The sequence below is a fragment of the Pan paniscus genome, chromosome 1, assembly GCF_029289425.2.
Source record: "Pan paniscus chromosome 1, NHGRI_mPanPan1-v2.0_pri, whole genome shotgun sequence".
In the NCBI taxonomy this organism is placed as follows: Eukaryota; Metazoa; Chordata; class Mammalia; order Primates; family Hominidae; genus Pan; species Pan paniscus.
In genome coordinates this window covers 179702504-179717815 of record NC_073249.2, presented here as the reverse complement: position 1 = coordinate 179717815, position 15312 = coordinate 179702504, and the positions used below count along the sequence as shown (strand labels likewise).

Sequence of the window (15312 nt, the reverse complement as noted above, 5' to 3'; positions counted from 1 at the left end):
ATTTTTCCATCTAGAGAAAGTAATCCAGGACCGGAAGGAGTCTCTTAAGGATAAGCTAAAACAAGATACTACTCAGAAAAGACGCCGGGATTTTCTGGACATACTTTTGAGTGCCAAAGTAAGTCTTCTAAACTTCTGAACACATTCGACTCAATAATTAAATAATAAAGAACTAGGCCAGGCACAGTGACTAGCACCTGTAATCCAGCATTTTGGGAGGCCAAGGTGGGCAGATCACTTGAGGTCAGGAGTTTGAGACAAGCCTGGCCAACATAGTGAAACCTGGTCTCTACAAAAAACACAAAAATTAGCTGGGCATGGTGGTGCATGTTTGTACTTGGGAGGCTGAGGTGGGAGAGTCGTTTGAACCCAGGAGGTGGTAGAGCATGACTCTGTCTCAAAAAATAAATAAATAAGTAAAATTAAAATAACAAATAAATAAATTAGAAAAACTTACTTATATGATAACTGATACATATTGAACTTCCCTTGTGAAGATTTTCCTGCTTGTCCTCCCAGGGCTTTCCTTCATGCCTCCAGTGTCACATTTTAATTATCTGGGCACTTGTCTGTCTTTTTCCAAGCCCACAAGCTGCTGAAACCTTCTTCCTCAACATGTGGTCTATAGACCAGCAGCATTGGTAAAACCTGGGAGCTTGTTAGAAATGCAGAATCTCAGGCCCTACCTCAGACCTAGTGGGTTAGAATCTTCATTTCAACATATCCCTCGGTGTTTCATTTGCAATTAAAGTTTGAAAAACCCCATCCTAGAAGACTAGGATCATATTTTATTCCTATTTCCCTAGTGATTAGCACAGTGCTTGGTGACTGTCTCATGAGGTGTCCATGTGATGTTCATGAGAAAAGTGAAGGACTTGGCAATCGACAGTCACTCAATATATGACAACTATTGTTGCACACCAGGCTAGCAATCCTGTAAGGATAAAATTAGATTATATGTGTAAAGATCCTGACATGTGGTGAGAAAAACAATATTTTTATTTTATTTTGTAGTTATTATATATTTTAATACATATTTATTCATAATTTTTGCTTATGTGCCAAGCATCTTCAACCTTTATTATAACAACCTGTGGGGTACTTATAAATATCTTTCTTTAAGGAAGAGAAATTGTGGCTCAAAAAGTGAAGTGAACTGCTCAAGATGACATACCTAAAACTAACAAAGCCAGGATTTAAGACAATTCTGGTTTGGTCCAAATCTCATGCCATTTCCGTTGTACCAAATGGCACCATGTGAACATAATTTTCCATCATCATCTCCAAGTGTCCAATAAATATTTGCTGAATTTAATTGTGCTGAATTATTTGAGGGAACAAAAATAAACAAATACTCTGTGAGGGAACAAAAATAAATAAATACTCTGTGAACTCAACTTTCATTGTGTTGGCTACCTTGATCATGTGAAACACGACTCTTCCTAAACCAGGACTACTAAGAACAGGGCACTGCAAAATGAGGTGGATTTGGAAGTGAAATAGAATTGCCAGGAACTAATGACTTGTTTAAAAAAAAATTTAATTTTCTGCTGAGCATGGTGGCTCATACCTGTAATCCAGCGACTCAGAAGACAGAGGCAGGAGGATCACTTAAGGCCAGGAGTCTGAGACAAGCCTGGGCAACATAGCAAGACCCCAACTCTATAAAAAATTTAAAAATTATCCAGGTGTGGCAGCACTGCTTGTAGCCCTAGCTACTCTGGAGACTGAGGTGGGAGGATCACTTGAACAGGAATTCAAAGCTAATCACACCACTGCACTCCAGACTGTGTGACAGGGCATGACATCGACTCTAAAAATAATAGTAAAAAATAAAATAACATTTGCTGATTGGAAAAATAGTACACACTGTTTTTATTTTGAGTTAATACCTTTTTTCTTTTTGATATCCAACTCTTAAGTTCAGGGGTACATGTGGAGGATGTGCAGGTTTGTTACATAGGTAAACATGTGCCATAGTGGTTTGCTGCACAGATCATCCCATCATCTAGATATTATGCCCAGCATTCATTTGCTCTTCTTTTTTTTTTTTTTTTTTTTTTTAATGGAGCCTCACTCTGTCGCCCAGGCTGGAGTACAGCGGCACGATCTTGGCTCACTGCAAACTCCGCCTCCCATGTTCAAACGATTCTCCTGCCTCAGCCTCCCAAGTTGCAGGGACGACGGGCATTGCCACCACGCCTGGCTAATATTTTTGTATTTTTAATAGAGACGGGGTTTCACCATATTGGCCAGGCTGGTCTCAAACTCCTGACCTCAAATGATCTGCCCGCCTCAGCCTCCCAAAATGCTGGGATTACAGGCGTGAGCCACTGTGCCTGGCCTCATTAGCTATTCTTGATGCTCTCCCTCCTCCCAGCCCCCACCCTCCAACAGGCCCCAGGGGTATTGTTCCCGCACCACGTGTCCATGTGTTCTCATCATTCAGCTCCCACTTATAAGTGAGAACATGTGGTATTTGGTTTTCTGTTCCTGTGTTAGTTTTCTGAGGACAATGGCTTCTAGCTCCATCCATGTCCCTGCAAACGACATGATCTCATTCCTTTTTATGTCTGCATAGTATTCCATGGTGTATATGTACCACATTTTCTTTATCCCATCTATTATTGATGGGCATTTAAGTTGATTCCATGTCTTTGCTATTGTGAATAGTGCTGCAGTGAACATACATGTGCATGTATCTTTATAATAGAATGATTTGTATTCCTTTGGGTATATACCCAGTAATGGGATCGTTGGGTCAAATGCTATTGCTTTTGACATCTTTGTCATGAAGTCTTTGCCCATGCCTATGTCCTGAATGGTATTGCCTAGATTTTTGTCTGGGGTTTTTATAGTTTTGGGTTTTACATTTAAGTCTTTAATCCATCTTGAGGTGATTTTTGCACATAATGTAAAGAAGTTTCAATTTTTTCCATATGACTACCCAGTTCTCCCAGCATGGTTTATTAAATAGGGAATCCTTTTTCCATTGCTTGTTATTGTTGACTTGGCTGAAGATCAGATGATTATAGGTGTGCAGTCTTATTTCTGGGTTCCCTATTCTGTTCCATTGGTCTCTGTGTCTGTTCTTGTACCAGTACCATGCTTTTTTAGTTACTGTAGTCTTGTGGTATAATTTGGAGAGGCCTCCAGCTTTGGTTTGTTTGTTTGTTTGTTTGTTTGTTTGTTTTCTTAGGATTGTCTTGGCTATTCAGGCTCTTTTTGAGTTCCATATGATTTTTTTTTTTTTTTTTTTTTTTTTTGAGACTGACTCTCTGTCACCCAGGCTGGAGTGCAGTGGTGTGCTCCTGGCTCACTGCAACCTCCACCTCCCAGGTTCAAGTGATTCTCATGTCTCAGTCTCCCGAGTAGCTGGGATTACAGATGCCAACCATCATGCCCAGCTAATTTTTGTAATTTCAGTGGAGATGGGGGTTTCACCATGTTGGCCAGGCTGGTCTTGAACCCCTGAACTCAAGTGATCCTCCCAACTCGGCATTCCAAAGTGCTGGGATTACAGGTGTGAGCTGCTGCACCCAGCCCCATATGAATTTTAAAAGTTTTTTCTAATTCTATGAAGAATCTCAATAGTAGTTGAATGGGAACAGCATTGAATCTATAAATTGCTTTGGGCAATATGGCCATTTTCATGATATTGATTCTTCCTATCCATGAGCATGGAATGCTTTCCCACTTGTTTGTGTCATCCCAGATTTCTCTGAGCAGTGGTTTGTAGTTCTTCTCGAAAAGGTCCTTCACTTCCCCTGTTAGATGTATTCCTACATATTTTATTCTTTTGTGGCAGTTGTGAATGGTAGTTCATTCATGATTTGGCTCTTGGATTACCTGTTGTTGGTGGAAAAAATAGTACATATTAATTGTTAAACAAAATTAAATAGACACTAAAGAAAACTAAAACTGCCTGCAATCCTGTTTGGTAATACTACTATTTTCCTTCAATATTTTGTCTATTCAACTTGTATATTTTTAAATTACTATTAACTCACATATTCATATGTAATACATTTCTAATACTGCTCTTTTCACCTAATAATAAATCATGAGCTTTCCCTTTATCATTAAGAAGTTATTCAAAGACATAATTTTAGTTACTACATAGTGTCCCATTTTATGGATGGTCCATAATTTATTTTACCTTTCCCTATTTTTGGCCACTTGCGGTCTTTCCTTCTTTTGACTATGGTATTAAACATTCTTGTACATAATAAACATTTTCTTAGAGTTTATTCCTTTAAGTAAAATTAATAAATCATAAAATATGAACGTCCATAGGACTCTCGATTTATTCTGCCCAGTTGAATTCTGTTGAGTCATTTCTTTTTACATTGCCTGGTGTTCTGTTAAGGTTTGAAAAAAGTAAAATAGAAAAATATATGCCAAATTAGTTGTATTAATTTTGAATTTTACAACATTAATCTTTTTGTATTATCATTGCTACAATTGAAAAAGATAACAATCCATAGCCAGCTTTGGATAAAGATCATCACTGTATTTTTTAGAGCGAAAACACCAAAGATTTCTCTGAAGCAGATCTCCAGGCTGAAGTGAAAACGTTCATGTTTGCAGGACATGACACCACATCCAGTGCTATCTCCTGGATCCTTTACTGCTTGGCAAAGTACCCTGAGCATCAGAAGAGATGCCGAGATGAAATCAGGGAACTCCTAGGGGATGGGTCTTCTATTACCTGGTAAGATCTGTATTCCTATTTCATCCTGAATTTTCTCCTTATACATTTGATTATTTCTCTCTTCCGGTATCAGTGAGTTATTGTGCATTGAGATAGTCTGTATGCATTTGGAAGGGTAAAGATGCAGGCTAGAGTCCTACGTTATTTAAAGATTATCACTAGTTTTTATATAGAAAAACACTGTGTCAATCACAGTATTCAGTACGCCCTATTTTATTACTTTCCTCACTTCAGGCAATAGTACAACTGCGGAAAGAATAGTCTGCCTACCTTTTTTATGTCACGGAAGGCAGGAATATAACAAACCCCTCTTTCTCCAAGATGTAAATGGACTTCTTAGGACTCCAGCTTTTACCACCTTAGATTGCCCAAGTAAGATGTTCAATCACTTGACATGAAAGAGAATTCACACCCCTCTTCCTTATCACCATCTCTGAACCTTAAACACTGCCACCCCACAATGATGATTAACCTTGAGCTGCTGGGTATTTCATGGTGTTAATAAAACCAAACTGATCATGTTTTAAAAACTTTTAAAATGGTGAAACATAGAACACATTCAAAAAGTACAGGGAACAGATGTACAGCTTAAAATGTTGTCTAACAAACAGCCATATAGTTGCAATCCTGGTTTAAAAGAAAAATTGCTCATTACCAGCACTGCTAATAACCTCGTGCCTGCCTTCCCATCACAAACCCCTTCTCTTTCTCCAAGATGTAAATGTTTTCCTGACTTTAATAACATTCATTCTTTGTTTTGTTTATAGTTTGTTGCCTAAGCATGCAACTTAAAATACTAGAGTCTAGTTTATCTTCTGTTTGAAGTACATATGAATAAAATCAGACATTCTTTTGTTTGGCTTCTTTTGCACAGGATTCACTCATTTTTTAGAGGAGCTTCTTTTCGGTCATTTTCATTCCTCTATGGAATTCCGTTATGTATAAATCATGAATCCTATATCCATTCTAGTGTTGATGAACATTTAGGCTATTCTCAGGTTTTGTTTTGGTTTTGCTATTACAATAGCGCCCTCTTGTCTGTGATTTCACTTTCCATGATTTCACTATCCACAGTCAACAGCAGTCCAAAAGTATTAAATGAAAAATGCCATAAACAACAATTTATAAGTTTTAAATTGATGCCATTCTGAGTAGCATGATGAAATCTCCTGCCATCTCCCTGTGTCCCATCAAGGATGTGAAGCATTTCTTTGTCCAGCGTATCCACACTGTATATGCTACCTGCCAGTTGGTCACGGTTGGTGTTGGTTATCAAATCAGTTGTCATGGTATCACAGTGCTTGTGTTCAAGTAACTCTTATTTTACTTAATAACGGCCTCAAAGCACAAAAAGCATCTATGCTGGTGTAGTGTTATAAACTGTTCTATTTTATTATTAGTTATTGTTATTAATCTCTTACTGTGCCTAATTTATACATTAAACTTTATCATAAGAATTTATGTATATGAAAAAACAGTATATACAAAGTTCAGTACTATCCATGGTTTCAGGCATCCACTGGGGGTTTTGGAACGTATCCCTCACGGATAAGTGGAGACTACTGTATAAATAATGCTTTTAAGAACAACCATCCAGTCCTGGAATTTTCTTTGTTGGAAGACTTTTTGTTACTGATTCAATCTCACTACTCATACTGGTCTGTTCAGGTTTTCTGTTTCTTCCCAGTTCAGTCTGGGTAGGTTGAACGTTTCCAGGAATTTATCCATTTCTTCTAGGTTTTCTAGTTTGTTAGTGTATAGTTGTTCATAATAGTCTCTAGTGACCTTTTGTACTTCTGTGGTATCAGTTGAATGTCTTCTTTTTCATTTCTGGTTTTATTTGGATCTTCTCTCTTTTTCTCTTCATTAGTCTAACAGTGGTTTATTGATTTTACTTATCTTTCAAAAACCAACTTTCATTTTATTGATCCTTGCATTGTTCTTTTAACCTCTATTTCATTTAGTTCTGCTCTGATCTTTGTTATTTCTTTCCTTCTACTAATTTGGGGTTTGGCTTGTTCCTGTTTTTCTACTTCCTAGAGGTGCCTCATTAGATTGCTTATTTGAAATCTTTCTAGGTTTTTGCTGTAGGCACTTATTACTATAATTTCCATCTTAGCACTGCTTTTACTGTATGTCATAGGTTTTGGTATGTTGTGTTTCAACTTTCATTTGTTTCAAGAAATTTTTTAATTTCCTCTTTAATTTCTTTCTTGACCCAATTGTTGTTCAGGAGAATGTTGTTTAATTTCCATGTATTTGTACAGTTTCTAGAGTTCCTCTTACTATTGATTTCTAATTTTAGTCCTTTGTGGTCTAAGAAGAGAATTCGTATGATTTTAATTTTTTAAAAATGTGTTGAGACTTTTGTGTCCTAACATACAGTCTATCCTGGAAAATATTCCATGTGCTGATAAGAAAAATATGTATTCTTCACCTATTGGACAAAATATTCTGTAAATGTCTGGGAGGTACATTTAGTCCAACGTGCAATTTAAATCCAATGTTTCTTTATAAATTAATAAATTTATAAAGAAATTTGTCTAGATGACTCAAATAAAGCTGAGAGTAGGGGGCTGACGTCTCCAATGATTATTGTATGAAAGTGTATCTCTTTAGATCTAACAATATTTGCTTTATATATCTGGGTCCTCCAATGTTGGATGCATACATGTTTAGACTGTTATAGCCTCTTGCTAAACTGATCCCTTTATCATTATATAATGACTTTCTATGTCTTTTTTTTTTATAATTTTTTACTTTTTCTCTGATATAAACATAGCTCCTCCTACTCATTTTTGGTTTCTGTTTGCATGGAATATCTTTTTCCATTGCTTTACTTTCAGTCTATATGTGTCTTTACAGGTGAGATGAGCTTCTTGTATACAGCATATAGTTGGGTCATGTTTTTCAATCCATTCAGCCAATGTATACCTTTTAAGTGGAAATTTTAATTCCATTACATTCAAGGTTATTACTGATATGTGATGGCATATTCCTGTCATTTTATTAATTGATTTCTGGTTGTTTTGTATATCCTTTGTTCTTTTCTTTCTCCCATCATTTAGCATTGTGGTTAGGTTGTATTCTGTAGTGGTAACATTTGAGCTTTTTCTCTGTCTTGTCTGTGTGTTAGTTCTACCAGTGGTTTTTATATTTTCAAGTATTTTCATTATGGCAGTTATCATTCTGTTACTTCTGGGTGTAGGACTCCCTTGAGCATTTCTCATAGGTTAAGGCCAGTGGTGATGAATTCCCTCAGCTTCTGCTTGTTTCTCCTTCATTTATGAAAGATAACTTTGCTGGGAATAGTATCCTTGACTAACCATTGTTTTCTTTCAGCACTTCAAATGTATCATCCCATTCTCTCCTGGCCTGAAAGGCTTCTGCTGAGAAATCTACTGTTAGCCTAATGGAGGTTTCTTTATAAGTGACTAGTGACTAGACACTGTTCTCTTGTTGTTTTTAGAATTTTCTCTTCATCTTTGACTTTTGACAGTTTGACTGTAATACGCTGTAGAGAAGACCTTTTGAATTGTATCTACTTGGGGATTTTTAAGCCTCCAGTATGTGGACATGTAAATCTCTTATTAGACTTATGAAGTTGTTGTCTATTATTTTATTAAATGGGTTTTCTAACCCTTTTGTTTCCTCTTCACCTTCTGGGACACCAAAAATTTGAATATTTGATCATTTGATGGTGTCTTATATGTCACATAGGCTCTGCTCATTCTTTTTTATTCTTTTTTTAAAAAAATTGTATAACTGGGTTATTTCAAAAGACCTGTCATCAAGGTCTGAGATTCTTTCTTCTGCTTGATCTACTCTAATTGTTGAAGCTTTCAAATGTATTTTGTATTTCATTCAATAAATTTTTCAGTTCCAGAATCTCTGTTCAGTTCCTTTTTTTTTTTTAAGAGAGAGAGTCTCACTCTGTTACCCAGGCTGGAGTGTAGTGGCATGATCATAGCTCACTGCAGCCTCAAACTCCTGGGCTCAAGCAATCTTCCTATTTCAGCCTTCCAGGTAGCTGGGATTACAGGCATGTGCCACCATGCCTGGCTAATTTTTTTTTAATAGAGATAGGATCTCACAATGTTGTCCAAGATGGTCTTGAACTCCTGGCCTCAAGCCATCTTACTGCCTCAGCCTCTCAAAGTGCTGAGGTTACAGGTGTGAGCCATCTTTTTCTATGATATCTATCTCTTTGGTGGATTTCTCACGCATATCCTGAATTTCTTGTCTGACTTCTTTGTAGTGTTTTTCTGCATTCTCTCGTATCTCACCTTCTTCTTTTTTTTTCTTTTTTTTTTTAGACAGAGTTTTGCTCTTGTTGCCCATGCTGGAGTGCAATGGCACGATCTTGGCTCCCTGCATTCTCCACCTCCCGGGTTCAAGCAATTCTCCTGCCTCAGACATTTGAGTAGCTGGGATTACAGGCACATGCCACCACAACCAGCTAAGTTTTTTTATTTTTAGTAGAGACAGGGTTTCACCATGTTGGCCAGGCTGGCCTCAAACTCTTGACCTCAGGTTATCCTCCTGCCTCTGCCTCCCAAAGTGCTGGGATTACAGACATGAGGCACCACACCCAGCCTCACCATGCTTCTTTAGTGTCAATATTTTGAATTCTTTTCCCAGGATTTTGTAAATTTCTTTTTGATTGGGATCTGTTGCTGGAAAATTATTGTGTTGTTTTGGAGGTGTCATATTTCCTTGCTTTTCATGTTTCCTGTGTTCTTACATTGGTATCGTGCATCTTGTGTAACAGTTGCTTTTTCCAATTTTTTGAATTTGCTTTCATAGGGGAGGGCTTTTCCTGAAAATGTATGCATAGTGTTCATTGGGTAGGATGCTTTGGCTTTGATTCTGGGCATGTGCAGTAGTGTAATCGCTGTATGATTTCTTCAACTATAAACAGCATCATTTTTGTCTGTGATTTACTCAGTGGCTTAGCATGCATTTGTTAGTGGAAGCTGTGGTGAAGTTTTGTTGGGGAATGGGATACATGGGCCAGTCTTCGGGTCCCAGCAGTGGCTACAGTAGGCTGAGCATGCCCGTTCTTGGGCACCAGGGTGATGTATACTAGCACCAGTGTTAGCTGCTCCAGGCAGGCCAATTCTTTCCAGGTGGCTTGCCTGGGTTCTGGAAATGGCAGTGGTGGGCCAGGTAGGTGGGTGAGTTCTTGAGCACCTGGGCATCAGGCATGTCGGACAACCTGCTCAATACTAAGCAGTCCACGCTGGTATTGGTGGTGGCAGTGATGGGCTGAGCAGGCCAGTCCCCAGCCCGCAGTTGACACATGTGGGTGGATACCAGCTGTGGTGGTAGCAGCAGATTGAGTGAGCCCAACCTCAGACCCCAGGAGAAGTGCTCAGGTGCCAATGATAGACTGGGCAGGGCAGTCTCTAGGGCCCTAGACAGCATGCTCAGGTACTGGGAGGAGTGGAGCCAGCCTGAGCAGATCTGCCCTCAGACCCCCCAGTAGTGTATGCAGGTGCTGGCTATGGTAGGCAGGGACAGGGTGATCCCCAGGCTGCTAGAAGAATGCTCAGATGAGAATGGCAGCAGCTGAGCTATGGCCCTGCTACTGGAGAGGGAGGGGCTGGGGCTGCTTTTTTTTTTTGAGACGGAGTTTTGCTCTTGTTGCCCAGACTGGAGTGCAATGGCATGATCTAGGCTCACCACAAGGGAGGCGCTGCTTTCATTTGGAGCAGCCATAAGCAAAAGGCTTTTGTGGGATGAGGGTGACTCATGATTTGCTAGCACCTTGGCCCTTGCAGCTACAGTTACGGGCAGTGGAATCTGTCCTCAGGGTGCATGAAAATGTGTGCCCACCCCTCTGCTGGGGGTGATAGGGTCACTGGCAGTGGCTCCCACCTTGGCACCAGCAGCAGCAGCCACAGCAGCTGTGGTGGGGAATGTCATTGGGGCTTCAGGGATGTGGAGATGTAGAGGCTGTTGAACCCCAAGGCAAGACACAGTCTGATGGAGGCTGCACTCTCCAAATGATGCCACACTGCAGCTGCTGAGGACTCAGGGGTTTGTGGGACCTAGTGTGAGCTCTCTCTCTGGAGTAATGTCTTCATGCAATCTCCAGGCAGCTCCTTATGTTAGTCTCAGGGCCTGCAAAGGTTAGTGGGCTCTTCCATAGCTAGTATTGTAGGAGTCCATGGTGGGAACGTGGATCACTGGAGGGCTCTCACTTATCCTTTTCCCAAATTAAAGAGCTTCTCCAGACTCCCAGTTGATCCCCGCCAAACAGGCTGCCTCACTTCCCTCTCCTTCCTTGCTTTTGGTGCTTTCCATCACTTCTCTGTTGAATTCCAGCGTTCTCCCTTAGATGATCTATTTGAAGTGTAATTATCTACTTGCCATGTTGGTTCCTGTCTGTGGAAGAGGCGAGTACCAGATGCCGCTAGTCAGCCATCTTAGAGCCACATCCCTATTTTATATTTTTTTACAATTCTAAAGAGGCAGAAATACTTATTCATTCATAGAAGAGGCACTCTGGATATAAATACAGTCTCTACCATATAAATACATGTCTCTACCAAATTTTCACAGATGTGTGATACTGGTCACAGGAGCCCTGGAATAAGTATGTCTCAGGATAAGAGCCCTATATCTGCGGGGGGGAAAATCACTTACAGTTACATGTGAAAAGTGGTAGGTGTTAACATTTAGCTTTTCCTAAGACATACTTATACATCTGAAGTCCTCCTTTGGGTAAAGAACAAAATCATTCTCAGTTACAAAAATGGAGAAAAGCTGGGCTTTCAGTGCAATGCCTAAGTGACTACTCCTCCTTTTCCTTTCCTCCTGTGCTTCTACCCAGGGAACACCTGAGCCAGATGCCTTACACCACGATGTGCATCAAGGAATGCCTCCGCCTCTACGCACCGGTAGTAAACATATCCCGGTTACTCGACAAACCCATTACCTTTCCAGATGGACGCTCCTTACCTGCAGGTCTTAAAACTTTTTTTTTTAACAATGCAGCTGTGCTGGATTGAAATGTCTTAACACACTCATGTCTTTAACAGTTATTTATCCTTAGACTCTGTGGAACCTAGGGCCATTCTTATTTCCCAGAGAGGGAGAAAGAGGATAGAGCTCTCAGGACTATCCAAACAGGCACAGGATTATCAAGGTGCAAAGGTACAGAATCCTGCCATCTGGACTGAGGAGTGGGTGAGGGGGCCTTCATGAAGCATCATGGCTTTAACGCTGAACCTTAAAGGACTAGATTTATATCAGCAAAGATGAGAGAGGCAGTATTGTGGGCAGAGAGAAGAGCAGACACAAAGCAGCAGGCAGCCTGCCTTCTCCCTTCCCTCAGGCACACCAGCAGGGCATGTCACTGGAGCAATTGCTGTAATCCACCAGACTCCAGGATTCACAGAGGGAAATTGTGGGACTATACCTGGAGCCATGATGTAGCCAGATCATAGAGTTTTCTGAAGGCCAACCTTTGTGTTCAGCCTTTCTCAATCAAGCAGCAGACAGATTTAAGACGTCTAAGCTGGGTGGCATGATTATAGTTATTTTTTAGAAAGATTAATACATTGGTGGAATGCAAGATGGATTGAAAGGCAACATTAGAGACACAAAGGAATGAGCCAGAATTTATCTTTGACCTATGTCGAGATGTGTTTCTACAACTTCCTCCAATTTAACTGTCTTTCAAATATTGGATTTGATTGGGCAGTCTAATTAAATGTAGCAATATTTAATTGCTACTGTGCTACCATAGTTGCCCAATAGCAATTAAATATTTGTTTCCTACAAAATCAACTTTACTATTGTAATAACAAAAACAAAAACTATTTAGTACTTACTAGGGACTAAGCATTGTTCCATATGTTTTGCATGTATTAACTCATTTTATCCACCCATCCTCCTGCCCCCCAGTTCTGCTGTGGAAATACTAGTGTTATGCACATTTTAGACAAACAGGAACAAAAAGGTAAAACTTCATCTCTGGTAAATGGTGGAACTTGGACTTGAACCCAAGTAGTGGGACTCTAGAGTGTGCTCGTAACTACTACACTAAAGCAACAACTTAAGCTTTCTCTAGGATCTCTCCAGAGAAAGATCTTTGCTATCATGGGGATCTTTGCAATCATCTAGCATCTAAAGAAGTTTCCTCTTTTTAATTCAGTGTTATTTTTCACATAGTATTTATTGTAATATTTATTACCTACATAATATTGCATCTATACACATAATATTCCACCCACCTAGTTGCTCCAACAGAACAGCTCAGAGTCAACTTTTACTACCTTTTCCCTTAACCTTGCATTTCAATAATACCTAAATCCTGTCAATAAGCTCTGGTTTTTTTCAACATCAGTAAAATGATGATTTATTGCTGCCTTCCAACACAGGAAAATTATTTTCTCTACTTCCATTCTAGATCACCTAAGCCCTGTAATCCACAGAATCTTAAAATCCCCCGACCCATACAAAAGCTACATGTTGAAAATGTGAGAATCAGCATGCCTTCTAATTTTTCCCATTCAGGTCCTTTCTGTTTCATGTTCCTTTCACTTTCCTGATCTTCTGGCTTTTGCAGCTGCTGCAGGTAACTTTCTGGGCTTCAGACAATTCTGTTGAGATCCGCATGGATGTTGGTGGAAGAGCTGGCTCCACCCGGCTGACTCAGTTTTAGGCGACTTATACGTCATCTCTGGTCTCCTGCAGTCTCTGCCCTTTCCTCCAAGTGCCTTCAAGGGCTGCACCTTAATCTCCCTCAAGCTACAATGAAGGGACAGGAAGTGCACACGCAGAGTTGCCTTCACCTCACTTTACATTCCTTTCCGCCACACCTTCTTGCCCTCCAGAGCTTTCAGGCCTTCACTGCACCACACGTGCTCATCTGTCTCATTTCCTGTTACCCTGCTTTCCTTCCTGCCCCCTCTCATACACACAGGTACTCCACAACTTCACTTTCTTCACCCCAGGCTTGGATGCCTGGATTCATCACTCCAACTTCCCCTTTGGCAATGCCATCAACTTCCTTGAATATTTTCCCTTTCTCTACTGTCACTCATCAGTAATTCAACCAGCATTAAATTCTTCTATACGCTTTCTCTGTCCTGCTAATGGGCCCTTCAATGCAGCTATAGCACAGCAAAGCATGTGCAAAGGGATGCCTCATATCCGCCAGACCCACCTCTTCCCCTGTATTACCCAGAAATCCTGTTTATTTCTAAAAAGAAACATGTTTATGATGCCTGCTTTCTCTCCCACACCTCACAATATCACTTACACATTGTCATCACTCTCTACCTGTGCCTGTGCCATGGTCTCATTCACTCTTGGCAAAAGACCTACTACATTATGTGTGCCCTTCTCTTCATTTGCTGGCCCAACAAGTGCATATTAAACATCTGCTCTAGGCACTTTGCTTTGTTCTGAGCATACTATGAAGTGCAAAATGACCAAAAGAAAGCATGTCATCTACCTCCTTCCCCTAAACCTGTTCCTCCTCCTGGATTGCTACATTAATGAATGGCACCACTGTCTGTGAGTAATTTTAAGTGAGAAAGATAGAAGTCATCCTCACACCTCCACCATCTTCCTTACCCAGACAGTATCCAAGTCCTAGAATATCAGCTATTTCCTTCTCAACAACCTTGCTTCCATGGTCTCAGCTATTGCATTTGTCAATCTTCATCTGCCAGAGTCCCCTAATTTTTATATTTCCATACTTAGCTATCTACAAACCAATCTACTTATAAAAGATAAATCGTAAGTCTAGGTAAATTCTAAGTTCCAACTCAAGAGAGCCACTTGGGTGATTCTGTTGCCACTTGTCCCTCCTAAGATCCTACTTATACACATACACTGAAATGCAAAAAGAAATAATCCCATAAAAGTGAAAAGAATGGAAGGAAGGTATTTAACAAACAAAAAGAGAGAGAGAGATTTTAATGAATTTATGAAATTAAAAAAGAAGGTAGGATTGGGCTGCCAAATTAAACAAGAAGAGAAATTCCCAGTTTTAAAAGGCAATGAGAGGGTGGCTGCAGAAAGACTTGCAGAGAGTAGAGGGTGGCTCTACTTTTTAATCCCATAGAAAAGGTTTAGAAATTGTGGTCTTAATAAGCTTAGTAAGGCTGAGCTACTTCAGGAAAAGTGTATATTAATCACCTAAAAGAAATAGTCAATCCTAAAAATTATATTTTATCTTTTAAAAGTTAACTTTTAATTTAGAGCCTAGGGTACAATTAAAGACTTTATTCTGGCAGAGAAAAGGGGATGTCCACTCTGCTGACAGATTGTGACTCAAATGATACACAGATTCCTGGGAGAGCAGTCATTTTTTCTGGACAATGCAGATCCCTTTTCACTAATCTTATTAAGAGATATTTTGAGCCTTGCTCAGAATTAGCTAGATTTGTGGAACAAAGAAATTGGAGTTAGGAAGACAGATTTAGAGAGAGGATGAAGATAAAATCAGATCAGTTGGAGGCAGTCATTAATCTGCTTTTCATAAGTTTTTTTCCAGGGAATCTTCACTGACATTGAGTTAGAGTCATTGAGGTGTTTTCAGATTTTCTACATGGCCAAAAAAAAAAAAAAGATGACAA

The 15312-nt window shown here is 39.7% G+C and overlaps 1 protein-coding gene across 2 annotated transcripts in view; it reads left to right on the top strand.

Annotated features, from left to right (window-relative positions):
• Positions 1 to 15312, top strand: part of CYP4Z1 (cytochrome P450 family 4 subfamily Z member 1) — a 56795-nt gene that overhangs the window by 31049 nt on the left and 10434 nt on the right. For both annotated transcript variants that reach the window (XM_055093292.2, XM_003812885.6), the window contains 3 exons: positions 15 to 118; positions 4524 to 4714; positions 11553 to 11686. In XM_055093292.2, the coding sequence (XP_054949267.2) occupies positions 15 to 118; positions 4524 to 4714; positions 11553 to 11686 (429 nt within the window). The remainder of the gene's footprint in view (positions 1 to 14; positions 119 to 4523; positions 4715 to 11552; positions 11687 to 15312) is intronic.